The sequence below is a fragment of the Coregonus clupeaformis genome, chromosome 25 (genome assembly GCF_020615455.1).
Source record: "Coregonus clupeaformis isolate EN_2021a chromosome 25, ASM2061545v1, whole genome shotgun sequence".
NCBI lineage: Eukaryota > Metazoa > Chordata > Actinopteri > Salmoniformes > Salmonidae > Coregonus > Coregonus clupeaformis.
The window spans coordinates 22234355-22251838 of NC_059216.1; the positions used below are offsets into that span (position 1 = coordinate 22234355).

The window sequence follows — 17484 nt, forward strand, 5'->3', positions numbered from 1 at the left end:
CAATGAATAACTCTCCTCAGAATGACAGCTTTCCTCACAGGATTAAATGCATCTTCCATACACTGCTCCAGAGTTCACTTGAGCAGGAAGCACTTCCAGCAGCAATTGTATCACATCTCTGACCCATTTAAAAATATATATATTTTTGTTTATTTTTGTGTCTTCAAAAAAGGTTTCTTGCTTTCAAAGGTTGAATTGACCAGGGACAAGTCATCAGAGTTGTTTGACAGCACTTTGGTCTCTTTGAGAAAGGTCAACACTATCCACCATCACATCCCCTGCATTTTGCACTAACACACAAGGACGGCTTGTGGTTTGGCCGCTTCACAAACGGGAACCTGCATTTTGGAGTGTGGAACACAGTAGAGTGTAGAGATGGGCATTTTACATTATTTTACTATTCAAATAATGACATTTCTTCTGATAAAATTAATTGGTTGAGAGTCAATAGCAATCAGAATGACGCAAATGCACATGGTAGAGATTAACAGCAGACATGCTGCTTTTCAGCTTTTTCTCTAGTAGCAACAGCAAAAGAGAAGTCTGATTTTTGCCATGATAGAATTGATTGTTACAAAAAATATATTTTCTGGTGACGTTTTGCATTGATCGGTGTCAGGTATTGTGGAAACTTTGTTAGATGAGCATTACATTTTACATTTTAGTCATTTAGCAGACACTCTTATCCAGAGCAACTTAGTGAGTGCATACATTTTTCATACTGCATCTGTAATTACTATTTAAAGTGGGGGAAAATAGCATACCGATGTCAAGGCAGCCTGGAGGGCTCAATGTGCAGCAGTAGCTCAACGCACCGTTATAAAAACTACATTCAAAAGTTGGTTTTATTAAATTAAGTGTTTCAAATGTCACGGTATGTCCTTGTAGGTACAAATGTCACATTAATAATTTAATTGAAAGCTTTTTCATTTGTTAAAATAGGCCTAAAAAATCTAAAATTAACTCACTCAGGTAATTGAACACTAACGTCCGTTCTGCTATCCAAATATTTGGTTAACCTTGCCCATCCCTAGTAGAGTGCATCTGCTCCGAGAGGAGCCTAGGTAGTGTATAAATAGATCTTACGTAATCCAGTTTGATATGACATTATGTAATTACAGAGAGAGCTGCTAGACCCAGGTTCAAATAAGAGCCGTTCTTGACCAATCTGTCTGTATCGCAGCCGAGGAGGCGTTGGATATTGATATTAACGAGTGATGGCAGTGCTTATCACATCGATTTAAAGCAGAGCTCGGCTATGGTGTCATTTGAGCGTTAGGGTGCAGTGACAGACGGGGAGTGGGACGGGAGGCTTGTCTAGGCCTTTATGATGACTAGGCCTTTATGATGACTAGGCCTTTATGATGACTAGGTCTAGGCCTTTATGATGACTAGGTCTAGGCCTTTATGATGACTAGGTCTAGGCCTTTATGATGACTAGGTCTAGGCCTTTATGATGACTAGGCCTTTATGATGACTAGGTCTAGGCCTTTATGATGACTAGGTCTAGGCCTTTATGATGACTAGGTCTAGGCCTTTATGATGTCTAGGCCTTTATGATGACTAGGTCTAGGCCTTTATGATGACTAGGTCTAGGCCTTTATGATGTCTAGGCCTTTATGATGACTAGGTCTAGGCCTTTATGATGACTAGGTCTAGGCCTTTATGATGACTAGGTCTAGGCCTTTATGATGACTAGGCCTTTATGATGACTAGGTCTAGGCCTTTATGATGACTAGGCCTTTATGATGACTAGGTCTAGGCCTTTATGATGTCTAGGCCTTTATGATGACTAGGTCTAGGCCTTTATGATGTCTAGGCCTTTATGATGACTAGGCCTTTATGATGTCTAGGCCTTTATGATGACTAGGCCTTGGCCTTTATGATGACTAGGTCTAGGCCTTTATGATGACTAGGTCTAGGCCTTTATGATGTCTAGGTCTAGGCCTTTATGATGTCTAGGTCTAGGCCTTTATGATGTCTAGGTCTAGGCCTTTATGATGTCTAGGCCTTTATGATGTCTAGGTCTAGGCCTTTATGATGACTAGGTCTAGGCCTTTATGATGTCTAGGTCTAGGCCTTTATGATGTCTAGGTCTAGGCCTTTATGATGTCTAGGTCTAGGCCTTTATGATGTCTAGGTCTAGGCCTTTATGATGTCTAGGTCTAGGCCTTTATGATGACTAGGTCTAGGCCTTTATGAGGTCTAGGTCTAGGCCTTTATGATGTCTAGGCCTTTATGATGACTAGGTCTAGGCCTTTATGATGTCTAGGCCTTTATGATGTCTAGGCCTTTATGATGTCTAGGCCTTTATGATGTCTAGGTCTAGGCCTTTATGATGACTAGGTCTAGGCCTTTATGATGTCTAGGTCTAGGCCTTTATGATGTCTAGGTCTAGGCCTTTATGATGACTAGGTCTAGGCCTTTATGATGTCTAGGCCTTTATGATGTCTAGGTCTAGGCCTTTATGATGTCTAGGTCTAGGCCTTTATGATGACTAGGTCTAGGCCTTTATGATGACTAGGTCTAGGCCTTTATGATGACTAGGTCAAGGCCTTTATGATGACTAGGTCTAGGCCTTTATGATGACTAGGTCTAGGCCTTTATGATGACTAGGTCTAGGCCTTTATGATGTCTAGGTCTAGGCCTTTATGATGACTAGGCCTTTATGATGACTAGGTCTAGGCCTTTATGATGTCTAGGTCTAGGCCTTTATGGTCTAGGCCTTTATGATGACTAGGTCTAGGCCTTTATGATGTCTAGGCCTTTATGATGACTAGGTCTAGGCCTTTATGATGACTAGGTCTAGGCCTTTATGATGACTAGGTCTAGGCCTTTATGATGACTAGGTCTAGGCCTTTATGATGACTAGGTCTAGGCCTTTATGATGACTAGGTCTAGGCCTTTATGATGACTAGGCCTTTATGATGACTAGGTCTAGGCCTTTATGATGTCTAGGTCTAGGCCTTTATGATGTCTAGGTCTAGGCCTTTATGATGTCTAGGTCTAGGCCTTTATGATGTCTAGGTCTAGGCCTTTATGATGTCTAGGTCTAGGCCTTTATGATGACTAGGTCTAGGCCTTTATGATGTCTAGGCCTTTATGATGTCTAGGTCTAGGCCTTTATGATGACTAGGTCTAGGCCTTTATGATGACTAGGTCTAGGCCTTTATGATGACTAGGTCTAGGCCTTTATGATGACTAGGTCTAGGCCTTTATGATGACTAGGTCTAGGCCTTTATGATGACTGGGTCTAGGCCTTTATGATGACTGGGTGTAGGCCTTTATGATGACTAGGTCTAGGCCTTTATGATGACTAGTAGGACTGGGAATTGCCAGGGACCTCACAATATGATATTATCATGATACTTACAGTGCATTCGGAAAGTATTCAGACCCCTTCCCTTGTTCCACATTTTGTTACGTTACAGCGTGAATCTAAAATGGATGAAATAAATATGAATCCTCATCAATCTACACACCCCATTAATGACAATGCGAAAACAGGTTTTTAGAAATGTTTGCAAATGTATTACAAAAAAAAACAGACGCCTTATATACATAAGTATTCAGACCCTTTGCAATGAGACTCAAAATTGAGCTCAGGTGCATCCTGTTTCCATTGATCGTCCTTGCTGTTCCTACAACTTGACTGGAGTCCAGCTGTGGTAAATTCAATTGATTGGACATGATTTGGAAAGGCGCACACACCTGTCTATATAAGGTCCCACAGTTGACAGTGCATATCAGGGAAAAAACCAAGCCATGAGGTCGAAGGAATTGTCCGTAGACCTCCAAGACAGGATTGTGTCGGTACAGATCTGGGGGAAGGGTACCAAACTATTTCTGCAGCATTGAAGGTCCCCAAGAACACAGTGGCCTCCATCATTCTTAAATGGAAGAAGTTTGGAACCACCAAGACTCTTCCTAGAGCTGGCTGCCTGGCCAAACTGAGCAATCGGGGGAGAAGGGCCTTGGTCAGGGAGGTGACCAAGAACCCGATGGTCACACTGACAGAGCTCCAGTGTTCCTCTGTGGAGATGGGTGAACCTGCCAAAAGGACAACCATCTCTGCAGCACTCCACCAATCAGAACTTTATGGTAGAGTGTCCAGATGGAAGCCACTCCTCAGTAAAAGGCACCTGACCACCTGCTTGGAGTTTGCCAAAAGGCACCTAAAGGACTCTCAGACCATGAGAAACAAGATTCTCTGGTCTGATGAAACCAAGATTGAACTCTTTGGCCTGAATGCCAAGCGTCACGTCTGTAGGAAACCTGGCGCCATCTCTACGGTGAAGCATGGTGTTGGCAGCATCATGCTGTGAGGATGTTTTTCAGTGGCAGGGACTGGGCGACTAGTCAGGATCAAGGGAAATATTAACTGAGCAAAGTACAGAGATCCTTGATGAAAACCTGCTCCAGAGCGCTCAGGACCTCCGAATGGGGTGAAGGTTCACCTTCCAACAGGACAATGACCATAAGCACACAGCCAAGACAACATAGGAGTGGCTTCGGGACAAGTCTCTGAATGTCCTTGAGTGGCCCAGCCAGAGCCCGGACTTTAACCTCATCGAACATCTCTGGGGAGACCTGAAAATAGCTGTGCGGCGACGCTCCCCATCCAAGCTTGAGAGGATCTGCAGAGAAGAATGGGAGAAACTCCCCAAATACAGGCGTGCCAAGCTTGTAGCGTCATACCCAAAAAGACTTGAGGCTGTAATCACTGCCAAAGGTGCTTCAACAAAGTACTGAGTAAAGGGTCTGAATACTTTTATGTAAATGTGATATTTCAGTTTTATAATTTTTTTATAAATTTGCAAAAATGTCTAAACTGTTTTTGCTTTGTCATTATGGGGTATTGTGTGTAGATTGAGGATTTTTTTTTGAATCCTTTTTAGAATAAGGCTGTAAGGTAACAAAGTGAAGGGGTTTTGAATACTTTCCGAATGCGCTGTAGGTGCCGATACGATGTATTGCGATTCGATACTGTGATTTTATTGTGATTTGATGTTCCAAACATTGCTCACCATATGTATGCTGCAGAGGGACAAGAGAGAGACATGAGAAAAATAGTTTTGATCAGTCATCAAAATAAAGTGCTGAAAACAAATTGTAGAACAAGCTGTGAATGAAAAAAAACAGACGTTTCTGTGCAGGTACAGCCAACTAGCGTAAAAAGAATACTGTCAAAACGATATGATATATCAAAATAATATCCCGACATGTAACTATCAATTTTCCCCCAAACCCTAATGATTAGGTGTAGGCCTCTATGATATAATGTCTAGGCCTATATGATGAAGTGTACAATGCCTTCAGAAAGTATTCATACCCCTTGACTTATTCCACATTTTGTTGTTACAGCCTGAATTCAAAATGAATTACTTTTTTTTTTTTTACCCATCTACACACAATATCCCGTAATGACAGTGAAAACATGTTTTTAGAAATTTTTGCAAAATAATTAAATACAGAAATATCACATTTACATAAGTATTCACACCGTTTAGTCAATACCTTTTGGCAGTTGCAAGTCTTTCTGGGTTAGTCTCTAAGAAATCTGCACACCTGTATTGTACAGTCTTTCCACATTATTCAAGCTCTGTCAAGTTGGTTGTTGATCATTGCTAGACAGACATTTTCAAGTATTGCCATATATTTTCAAACTGATTTAAGTCAAAACTGTAACAAGGCCATTCAGGAACATTCAATGTTGTCTTGGGAAGCAACTCCAGTGTATATTTGGGCTTGTGTTTTAGGTTATTATCATGCTGAAAGGTGAATATGTCTCCCAGTGTCTGCTTAGCTCTATTCCGCTTCTTTTTATCCCCCCCAAAAGTCCCTAGTCCTTGCCGATGACCAGCATACCCATAACATGATGCAGCCACAACCATGCTTGAAAATATGAAGTGGTTCTCAGTGACGTGTTGTATTTGCTCCAAACATAACGCTTTGTATTCAGGACATAAATTTCATTTCTTTGCCAAATATTTGCAGTTTTACTTTAGTGCCTTATTGCAAACAGGATGCATGTTTTGGAATTCTGTACAGGCTTCTTTCTTTTCACATTTGCAATATGTGGATAGTGACGTCCTAGCAGTGAATACTATGCAGTTCTTTGATCCATACAGATCCAGTGTTTATCACTGCTTTTGAATGCACAGAACAATGTAACAATATAACTATCAACTAAGTGAAAGGAATTATTACATGGCTGGAGGTTGTGTTCACATACCTAGTTTATACCTAGCTCTAGGAGTGAGCAACTCCTATACACGTCAGTCCATGGTGATTCGGCTACCTGGGTCAAACACTGAAACCTCACTGCGACTTCAACTCCCTTCCTGATCTTGCAATTTTATTTGTATTTTATCTACAGAAATACAATGCATATCTATGAAGTACAATATATTTACAGAAATCAAAAATATCAACAAACACAATACTGGTCATAATTTAACTAAACTGAACTAAATATATCCTACAGTCAATGTGGACTGCCATCCAGTTGCATGAATTCACAGAGGAGAGGCACATTGACTTTTGACCTGTCCTCAAGCTGGGACCACGGCCACGACTCTCCCAGCATGGGAAAGCCTGAACATGCTTGAAAACTCAGCATAATCCAGCCGCTGTTATCCCCTTTAATTTTAGTATTTTTTGAGAGTGGGAGAAAGTAAAGTCAAAACATGACTAACGATTTGTTTGCCGAACCTGTAGCTCAGCTGGTAGAGCACAGCGCTTGTAACGCCAAGGTAGTGGGTTCGATACACAAACATGTATGCACGCATGACTGTAAGTCGCTTTGGATAAAAGCGTCTGCTAAATGGCATATTATTATATTATTTATAAAAAGTAAACTGTGACAAATATCTTAGTTAGGACTTAAAGGGACTTCCAGTCGGTGGGCCTACATCAAATGTATTGTGTTTTGTCTGTAATTGATATATTGAATATGAATTCAGTAGCAAGAAACTGTCTTGTAATGTTTTGGTAGGCGATCTCTAAAACCAATCCTCCTATAATTTATACTTTCGAACAGTGGGAACAATAACAATCCATGTATGTATGCACAGTGGGGAGAACAAGTATTTGATACACTGCCGATTTTGCAGGTTTTCCTACTTACAAAGCATGTAGAGGTCTGTAATTTTTATCATAGGTACACTTCAACTGTGAGAGACGGAATCTAAAACAAAAAGTAAGTAATTAATTTGCATTTTATTGCATGACATAAGTATTTGATACATCAGAAAAGCAGAATTTAATATTTGGTACAGAAACCTTTGTTTGCAATTACAGAGATCATACGTTTCCTGTAGGTCTTGACCAGGTTTGCAGACACTGCAGCAGGGATTTTGGCCCACTCCTCCATACAGACCTTCTCCAGATCCTTCAGGTTTCGGGGCTGTCGCTGGGCAATACGGACTTTCAGCTCCCTCCAAAGATTTTCTATTGGGTTCAGGTCTGGAGACTGGCTAGGCCACTCCAGGACCTTGAGATGCTTCTTACGGAGCCACTCCTTAATTGCCCTGGCTGTGTGTTTCGGGTCGTTGTCATGCTGGAAGACCCAGCCACGACCCATCTTCAATGCTCTTACTGAGGGAAGGAGGTTGTTGGCCAAGATCTCACGATACATGGCCCCATCCATCCTCCCCTCAATACGGTGCAGTCGTCCTGTCCCCTTTGCAGAAAAGCATCCCCAAAGAATGATGTTTCCACCTCCATGCTTCACGGTTGGGATGGTGTTCTTGGGGTTGTTCTCATCCTTCTTCTTCCTCCAAACACGGCGAGTGGAGTTTAGACCAAAAAGCCATATTTTTGTCTCATCAGACCACATGACCTTCTCCCATTCCTCCTCTGGATCATCCTGATGGTCATTGGCAAACTTCAGACGGGCCTGGACATGCGCTGGCTTGAGCAGGGGGACCTTGCCTGCGCTGCATGATTTTAATCCATGACGGCGTAGTGTGTTACTAATGGTTTTCTTTGAGACTGTGGTCCCAGCTCTCTTCAGGTCATTGACCAGGTCCTGCCGTGTAGTTCTGGGCTGATCCCTCACCTTCCTCATGATCATTGATGCCCCACGAGGTGAGATCTTGCATGGAGCCCCAGACCGAGGGTGATTGACCGTCATCTTGAACTTCTTCCATTTTCTAATAATTGCGCCAACAGTTGTTGCCTTCTCACCAAGCTGCTTGCCTGTTGTCCTGTAGCCCATCCCAGCCTTGTGCAGGTCTACAATTTTATCCCTGATGTCCGTGCACAGCTCTCTGGTCTTGGCCATTGTGGAGAGGTTGGAGTCTGTTTGATTGAGTGTGTGGACAGGTGTCTTTTATACAGGTAACGAGTTCAAACAGGTGCAGTTAATACAGGTAATGAGTGGAGAACAGGAGGGCTTCTTAAAGAAAAACTAACAGGTCTGTGAGAGCTGGAATTCTTACTGGTTGGTAGGTGATCAAATACTTATGTCATGCAATAAAATGCAATTTAATTACTTAAAAATCATACAATGTGATTTTCTGGATTTTTGTTTTAGATTCCGTCTCTCACAGTTGAAGTGTACCTATGATAAAAATTACAGACCTCTACATGCTTTGTAAGTAGGAAAACCTGCAAAATCGGCAGTGTATCAAATACTTGTTCTCCCCACTATAGGTTAATATTGTGGAGTAACTACAATGTGTTTGATCCATCCTCAGTTTTCTCCTATCGCAGCCATTCAACTCTGTAACTGTTTTAAAGTCACCATTGGCTTCATGGTGAAATCCCTGTGCGGTTTCCTTCCTCTCCGGCAACTGAGTTAGTAAGGACGCCTGTATCTTTGCAGTGACGGTGTATTAATACACCATCCAAAGTGTAATTCATAACTTCTCCATGCTCAAAGGGATTCTCAATGTCTGCTTTTTATTTTATTTTTACCCATCATTTTACCCAATAGGTGCCCTTCTTTGCGAGGCATTGGAAAACCTCCCTGGTCTGTGTGGTTGAATCTTTGTTTGAAATTCACTGCTCGACTGAGGGGACCTTACAAATAGTTGTATGTGTGGAGTACATAGATGAGGTAGTCATTCAAAAATCATGTTAAACACAATTATTGCACACTGAGTCCATGCAACTTATTATGTGACTTGTCAAAAAATGTCTTACTCCTGAACATATTTAGGTATTCCATAAAGGGGTTGAATACTTCTCAAGACATGTACATTTTTTATTTAATTTGTAAATTGTTCTAAACTTATTTCCACTTTGACATTATGGGCTATAGTGTGTAAATCAGTGACACAAAATATCAATTTAATCCATTTTAAATTCCGGCTGTAACACAACAAAATGTGGAAAAGGGGTGTGAATACTTTCTGAAGGCACTGTATATTTCTGCGTATCATAGTCCGGGTCATGGACTATACATGTGAAGATGGCCCATTTTCCTCTGTAAGATGAATTAGGTAGAGACAGTAGGGATACTGTAGTGCATCATACTGTAGTATACAGGATATGTCCATTTATAGTTACTTGGCTAGCTCCTCAGAAAGGACCACTGCCCCACTTTCTGTACAGCCCTACTCTCTACTGTACACATTCACTATCTAGGTTGCTCACGTGTTATGGAATAGTTCAACGTTGTACATTCGTAAACAGATGTATACATTCTGTGCAGTTATAGCAACAGAATGCTAGAACTGGTCTCAAATCCCCCCTAGGATACTACATAATGTACACACACACACAGTTTTAATTTTTTTAAAGAGCTCAGAATTCCAAACCCCCTTTTACATATTTGTATTATTATTGACAGGCTCTAACCCTCGTCGCCAGGAAGCATTACTGTATGTGGTCGGAAGCTTAGACTGCAACTCCTGCAGACCAGACTCCGGCACCCACTCATTTGTTAGTTCATCTATAATATAAGGAAGTAAACTTCCTTGTCTGTAGCCGTGGTTAACCATGTTGACTTACAGCACTCCTGCATATTGATTGGTGCCATAATGTGTCATGCCAGACATGCAGTCGGTCTATTTTTAAAAGCAGGTGTGTGTCTCGCTGGGCAATAATTCAGCGGTGGGAGCGCTCCCTTTCGAATTGCACCACCCATTGTCATGAAAACTCTGCTCTCTCCTCTCCTCCGGCTCGCCTTAGAGAATCTCTCATTTGTCTTCGTTGACTCTATAATGCACATACCATTTCATCAATCCTATGGCGATCTATAGTGCTAATGTGATTCCACTTGCTGCTGTGATGGCTGGCCCTGGCAGGTTTTCACTCCGCAGCCAGTGAGTCTTGTCTTGGCACGTCTGGTTGGTGTAGAGTAGACTGGCTTCTAGCTCTCCTGGCTAGCCTCTCACTGCCTGCCCTGATGAAAGCAGGCCCAGTGTACTGCACTAATGGATAGGAGGCTCTCCTCACGCTCCCTCTCCCCCCTCTCTCTCTTTCTGCCACTCTTGTGCCCCCTCAACCTGCATGCCTCCACTGAAGAGCTGAAGGGAAGACTAGAGTCCACAAATCAAGGGGAATCACGTAATAGTCAGGAGGTGCCCATTTCAGTTGCTATGTCACAAGTTTAATAATTGACCACACATGATTCCCAGAACTCTTCTCCTTGTCCGTCTCCCTGTCTGTTGTCTGTTTAGTGACTCCCCATGCATCACGTTGACCTTGACACAACCAGATGAACAACACTGTTCCTATAAACGAGTTCCACTGGCCAGTGTGTTGTCAACTAGGCATGTCAGGACATGTTCTCTCCCTGCAGCATGTGTAGACAGCGTTGGGCCAATGTTGACTCATTCTCAGTCCCTACAGTAGCCCCTCCTTTTTCTATTTTTTCTATTTTTTTAGGGGGTAGATCAGCTTTAATATTGCAGATTGTGGGTTCTATCAATGTAATTGTCTGCATCATTTCCAATCCCCCATGTATTTTCCTTCTTTATTATTTAGCCCTAACCCTACCACCCCTCCCCTAATTGAAGTGAACTAATGGACAACAAATCTTAGGCTTCTACTTCCAGCTTATACATACTATATACATTTAACAGACGCGGTGCATTTTATATTAGTTATCCAGCCCCTCTTCCTTTCCGCCTCCTTCCACTTTTGGTGTCTGAGAGGGAAGCTATTGTGTTAGCTTTCAGTAGTCTGAGCAGTGAACTCTAAGCATCTGCCCTTCCTTCTTCTCTTCCTCGTCTCTCCCCAGTTGCCTAGCAGCGATGGGAGAGTTTGACAGTGTTGACATTGCCTGCACGGGGGGCAGTTCCTGGAAACACTCAGACATTAAGTGACTGTCTCTTTCTCTCCTCTCCTCCACTCTCAGCCGGGGTGGAAGAAAGGCAGTTAGAATCATAGTTGAGAAGGCCCAAAATAAACCCCTTTCTCCGAAATAGAAAAGAGAGAGGAGATGACAGCGAAGGGAAAGTGTTCTTTTGATACGACTGCTTTTATCACGGGGCAAAAAGCAACATGACGCTCGCTGCAGGAGTAGCTGTTTAGAGATGTATTTGTTCTCTGTCTGAGAGCATCCAGAAGGGAAGTGATAGTTACTGACAAGGGGCGTTTAGGCAAAGAGCTGTTGTCATACTGCCTTTTTGGCAAATGCGTAATGAAACCGCAAATAAGTGCATGTCTTGGACATGGGGACAGATCATGTAGACACGCTCATTACTGAGCTATCTTCATTCACACGTTGTGAATCTCATCAGTTTTCCTTTTGTCTGTGAAATGACATACATTAGCCATCCTGCATTGTAAATATATCATAAAAACACCAGTTGCAGAGATGGAAGAGCATCACATTCTGGGATCCATCTCAGGAAATGTTTTTTTTAACCAGGTCTCCTCTCTCTCGCTCTCAGCTCAGTGCGGGACAAGATGACCACAGCCAGGTATCGGCCCACCTGGGACCTGACCCTGGACCCCCTGGTCTCCTGCAAACTGTGCCTTGGAGAGTTTCCCCTGGAGCAAATGACCACCATCACTCAGTGTCGATGTGTCTTCTGTACACTGGTGAGTGCCCTGTCATCGTCTGTTCCCCATCTTGTCAATATGTCCTCTGTGTGCACCATAGTGACTGTGGCTAACTGGAATAGGCAGGTACAGTGAGGGAAAAAAGTATTTGATCCCCTGCTGATTTTGTATGTTTGCCCACTGACAAAGACATGATCAGTCTATAATTTTAATGGTAGGTTTATTTGAACAGTGAGAGACAGAATAACAACAAACAAATCCTGAAAAACGCATGTCAAAATGTTATAAATTGATTTGCATTTTAATGAGGGAAATAAGTATTTGACCCCTCTGCAAAACATGACTTAGTACTTCGTGGCAAAACCCTTGTTGGCAATCACAGAGGTCAGATGTTTCTTGTAGTTGGCCACCAGGTTTGCACACATCTCAGGAGGGATTTTGTCCCACTCCTCTTTGCAGATCTTCTCCAAGTCATTAAGGTTTCGAGGCTGACGTTTGGCAAATCGAACCTTCAGCTCCCTCCACAGATTTTCTATGGGATTAAGGTCTGGAGACTGGCTAGGCCACTCCAGGACCTTAATGTGCTTCTTCTTGAGCCACTCCTTTGTTGCCTTGGCCGTGTGTTTTGGGTCCTTGTCATGCTGGAATACCCATCCACGACCCATTTTCAATGCCCTGGCTGAGGGAAGGAGGTTCTCACCCAAGATTTGACGGTACATGGCCCCGTCCATCGTCCCTTTTGATGTGGTGAAGTTGTCCTGTCCCCTTAGCAGAAACCCCCCCCCCCCCAAAGCATAATGTTTCCACCTCCATGTTTGACGGTGGGGATGGTGTTCTTGGGGTCATAGGCAGCATTCCTCCTCCTCCAAACACGGCGAGTTGAGTTGATGCCAAAGAGCTCAATTTTGGTCTCATCTGACCACAAAACTTTCACCCAGTTCTCCTCTGAATCATTCAGATGTTCATTGGCAAACTTCAGACTGGCCTGTATATGTGCTTTCTTGAGCAGGGGGACCTTGCGGGCGCTGCAGGATTTCAGTCCTTCATGGCGTAGTGTGTTACCAATTGTTTTCTTGGTGACTATGGTCCTAGCTGCCTTGAGAGATTGACAGTTATTTTGTGTTTGTTCCATTTGCGAATAATCGCACCAACTGTTGTCACCTTCTCACCAAGCTGCTTGGCGATGGTCTTGTAGCCCATTCCAGCCTTGTGTAGGTCTACAATCTTGTCCCTGACATCCTTGGAGAGCTCTTTGGTCTTGGCCATGGTGGAGAGTTTGGAATCTGACTGATTGATTGCTTCTGTGGACAGGTGTCTTTTATACAAGTAACAAGATGAGATTAGGAGCACTCCCTTTAAGAGTGTGCTCCTAATCTCAACTCGTTACTTGTATAAAATACACCTGGGAGCCAGAAATCTTTCTGATTGAGAGGGTCAAATACTTATTTCCCTCATTAAAATGCAAATCAATTTATAACATTTTGACATGCGTTTTTCAGGATTTGTTTGTTATTCTGTCTCTCACTGTTCAAATAAACCTACCATTAAAATTATAGACTGATTATTTCTTTGTCAGTGGGCAAAATCAGCAGGGGATCAAATACTTTTTTCCCTCACTGTGTGTATGTTATAGTACCAGTCAAAAGTCTGGACACACCTACTCATTCAAGGGTTTTTCTTTATTTTTACTATTTTCTACATTGTAGAAACACATATGGAATCATGTAGTAACCAAAAAAGTGTTAAACAAATCAAAATATATTTTAGATTCTTCAAAGAAGCCACCCTTTGCCTTGATGACGGCTTTGCACACTCTTGGCATTCTCTCAACCAGCTTCATGAGGAATGCTTTTCCAACAGTCTTGAAGGAGTTGCCACATATGCTGAGCACTTGTTGGCTGCTTTTCCTTCACTCTGCGGTCCGACTCATCCCAAACCATCTCAATTTGGTTGAGGTCGGGGGACTGTGGAGGCCAGGTCATCTGATGCAGCACTCCATCACTCTCCTTCTTGGTAAAATAGCCCTTACACAGCTTGGAGGTGTGTATTGGGACATTGTCCTGTTGAAAAGCAAATGATAGTCCCACTAAGCGCAAACCAGATGGGATGGCGTATTGCTGCAGAATGCTGTGGTAGCCATGTTGGTTAAGTGTGCCTTGAATTCTAAATAAATCACTGATAGTGTCACCAGCAAAGCACCCCCACACCACCTCCTCCATGCTTCATAGTGGGAACCACACATGCAGAGATCATCCGTTCACATACTCTGCATCTCACAAAGACACGGTGGTTGGATCCAAAAATCTCAAATTTGGATTGATCAGACCAAAGGACAGATTTCCACCGGTCTAATGTCCATTGCTTGTGTTTCTTGGCCCAAGCAAGTCTCTTCTAGTGGTTTCTTTGCAGCAATTCGATCCTGTGGGCTATCTTCTGTATACCCCCCTACCTTGTCACAACACAACTGATTTGCTCAAACGCATTAAGAAGGAAATAAATTCCACAAATATCTTTTAACAAGGCACACCTGTTAATTGAAATGCATTCCAGGTCACAATTTTTTAAAACCTTTATTTAACTAGGCAAGTCAGTTAAGAACAAATTCTTATTTACAATGACAGCCTACACCTGCCAAACCAGGACGACGCTGGGCCAATTGTGCGCCGCCCTATGGGACTCCCAATCACGGCCGGTTGTGATACAGCCTGGAATCGAACCAGGGGATCTGTAGTGACGCCTCAAGCACTGAGATGCAGTGCCTTAGGGCTCCCGAGTGGCGCAGTGGCCTATCTCATGAAGCTGGTTGAGAGAATGCCAAGAGTATTGAAAGCTGTCAAGACAAAGGGTGGCTACTTTGAAGAATCTCAAATATAAAATATATTTTGATTTGTTTAACACTTTTTTGGTTACTACATTATTCCATATGTGTTATTTCATAGTTGTAATGTCTTCACTATTATTCTACAATGTAGAAAATAGTAAAAATAAAGAAAAACTGTTGAATGAGTAGGTGTGTCCAAACTTTTGACTGGTACTGGTGTGTGTGTGTGTGTGTGTGTGTGTGTGTATGTATATGTGTGTGTGTGTATATATGTGTGTATGTACAGTGGGGAGAACAAGTATTTGATACACTACCGATTTTGCAGGTTTTCCTACTTACAAAGCATGTAGAGGTCTGTAATTTTTATCATAGCTACACTTTAAAAAATCCAGAAAATCACATTGTATGATTTTAAAGTAATTAATTTGCATTTTATTGCATGACATAAGTCCCTCTATCACTGTCTCATTAATTGAAAATACTTCCATTTGGGATGTTATGTGGTTAGCATGCTTCTCTTCAGCTAACCAGACACGCTCAATAAACCAGTAATAGATAGCAGAATGAATAGTTAATGCCAAAAGCAGAGAACTTCTACTACGGGGTTCAGAGGGGGAGAAGCACATTTGGAATTGGTTGTCGCACCAAACAGTATGCCAGGGATGGGGAAACTCCAGTCCTCGGGGGGCCTGATTGGTGTTGCACTTTTGCCCCGAGGACTGGAGTTGCCCATCCCTGCAGTGTGCCTGCACATTTTCTGATTGACTGCATGGCCAAAGAATGAGGTCAATGTTATACTCTTGGTTTTTATTTCAGTGCCTGAAGCAGTATGTGGAACTCCTGATCAAAGAGGGCCTCGAAACTGCTATTAGCTGTCCAGACTCTGCCTGTCCAAAACGAGGACACTTACTGGAAAATGAGGTATTATTTACAAAAATATGTATTTTAATTGTTTATCATTTGTTTCAGGGACACATGTAATTCAGAATTGATGTATTGAAGGGACCAGAGCCAAATGTATTGTACCATCACACTTCAGCTTGTACTTTTCAGTGTACAGTTGCTTCATTTTAAGAATATGATATTACATTAACACACACACACACACAAACACACACCAGAATTCATGTGAGTGAATTCATGATCACAAAGTTGTGGGAAGTTGATCATTCCATTTGATTTTAGTGGACTTGTTGCTTGCGGTTAACAGCAAAACAGAAGAAATGCAGAATTGACAGAAATGTTTTAAGTTAAATGTGTTCATATCAAGAAGACAAAAGGCAGGTTACACAGACATAACACAACTCAGTCATGTGATGGATGATTGGGAAACAAACTAGACTGAGTACCAGTCTGTTTGCTATCATTCCAACTCTGTATCACTCATTGTTATGACACTGTTTTGACAATGAGCAATGGAGTTGGCAAGAACAAACCGATCTGGGACCTGGCTATGGGGACACTACAAACTAGGGAAACTCTGACTATTTCATAGTGAGGCTAAATGCATTGCATGCATATCATCACAAATTCCTATTATTAACAGTGTTGAACAATATTTTTTTGAACAAATGTTATAACGATAAAATGAAACAAGATTACGACATGGTACTTGAAGGAGAAACAGAGGTGAATAATTTGGTACACTGTTTAAATTGAGCACATCTAAGCAAAATCTATACTTTGTCATATATTTTACCTTTATTTAACTAGGCAAGTCAGTTAAGAACAAAATCTTATTTACAATGACGGCCTACACCGGCCAAACCCGGACGACGCTGGGCCAATTGTGCGCCACCCTATGGGACTCCCAATCACGGCCGGTGTGATACAGCCTGGAATCGAACCAGGGGGTCTATAGTGACCCCTCAAGCACTGAGATGCAGTGCCTTAGACCGCTGCCCCACTTGGGAGCCCATGACGATATAAACAGATGGATGTGTTCTAAAGTAGTATGGCCATACCATATATTGGCTGATTTGGTGATCTGGAGTGCAGGTAATTCATATAAGTCATATTCTACAAGCATGCTGGCGGTGGCGGCAGCTGCCTCGGTGCCCATCTCGTTCACCTCTATAAAGGCCTTGTGCACTACATCAGACAACTCCAGGTCGTCATTGGGCGACATGCCTGAGAAATCACTCCTGGATGAGTTGAAGGCGTCCACTATGCCCATGCTAGACAAAACTACATTCAGGTCGTAGGTCTCCTCCAACTTAAATTTTGGCTGATTTACCCCTTACCTTCATGTACTGCATCCTTTCTGGCCCCGTCCACGCCGCAAAGTTCTTATGTATGAGATTCTTCTTCAGCTTCTCCACCCCAGTGGTGAAACTCCAGCTTTTCCAGCCCTCATCAGGGAGCTTGATGAGCATGCCCTACGATGGGAATGATCTGAGCATCTTCAGAATCTGGCACTTTGAACTGAGCTTCTCTGGTATTGGCCTACTCAGATTCCTCTTTCCGCTGGCTCTTGAAGTAGATGGCATTCACCAACATTATTTTTGTTAGAGTTGACAGTCCCCTCCCAACAGGTTCTTGATTTTCCCCTATGTTTCTCCACCTAGCTGTTTTTCATCCTAGCAGCCTCTGCACTGGACTTGAAGTTGACAGACTCCAACTCTGCACCGTAGTACTTCTTGGTTTCACTGAGAAATGCCTCAGCAAACTGGTAAGACTGGTCTCCGTACAGGCATTTAGCC

At 42.6% G+C, this 17484-nt stretch overlaps 1 protein-coding gene and 1 pseudogene across 1 annotated transcript in view; one reads left to right on the plus strand and one right to left on the minus strand.

The window, feature by feature from the left end:
• The window catches only part of LOC121539405 (probable E3 ubiquitin-protein ligase RNF144A-A), a 68382-nt gene that overhangs the window by 27125 nt on the left and 23773 nt on the right, over positions 1-17484 (plus strand). The window contains exons 2-3 of the mRNA XM_041847885.2: positions 11850-12000; positions 15599-15703. Of these exons, the coding sequence (XP_041703819.1) occupies positions 11866-12000; positions 15599-15703 (240 nt within the window). The 5' untranslated portion in view covers positions 11850-11865. The remainder of the gene's footprint in view (positions 1-11849; positions 12001-15598; positions 15704-17484) is intronic.
• LOC121539406 overlaps positions 16624-17484 on the minus strand; it is a 1124-nt pseudogene continuing 263 nt past the window's right edge.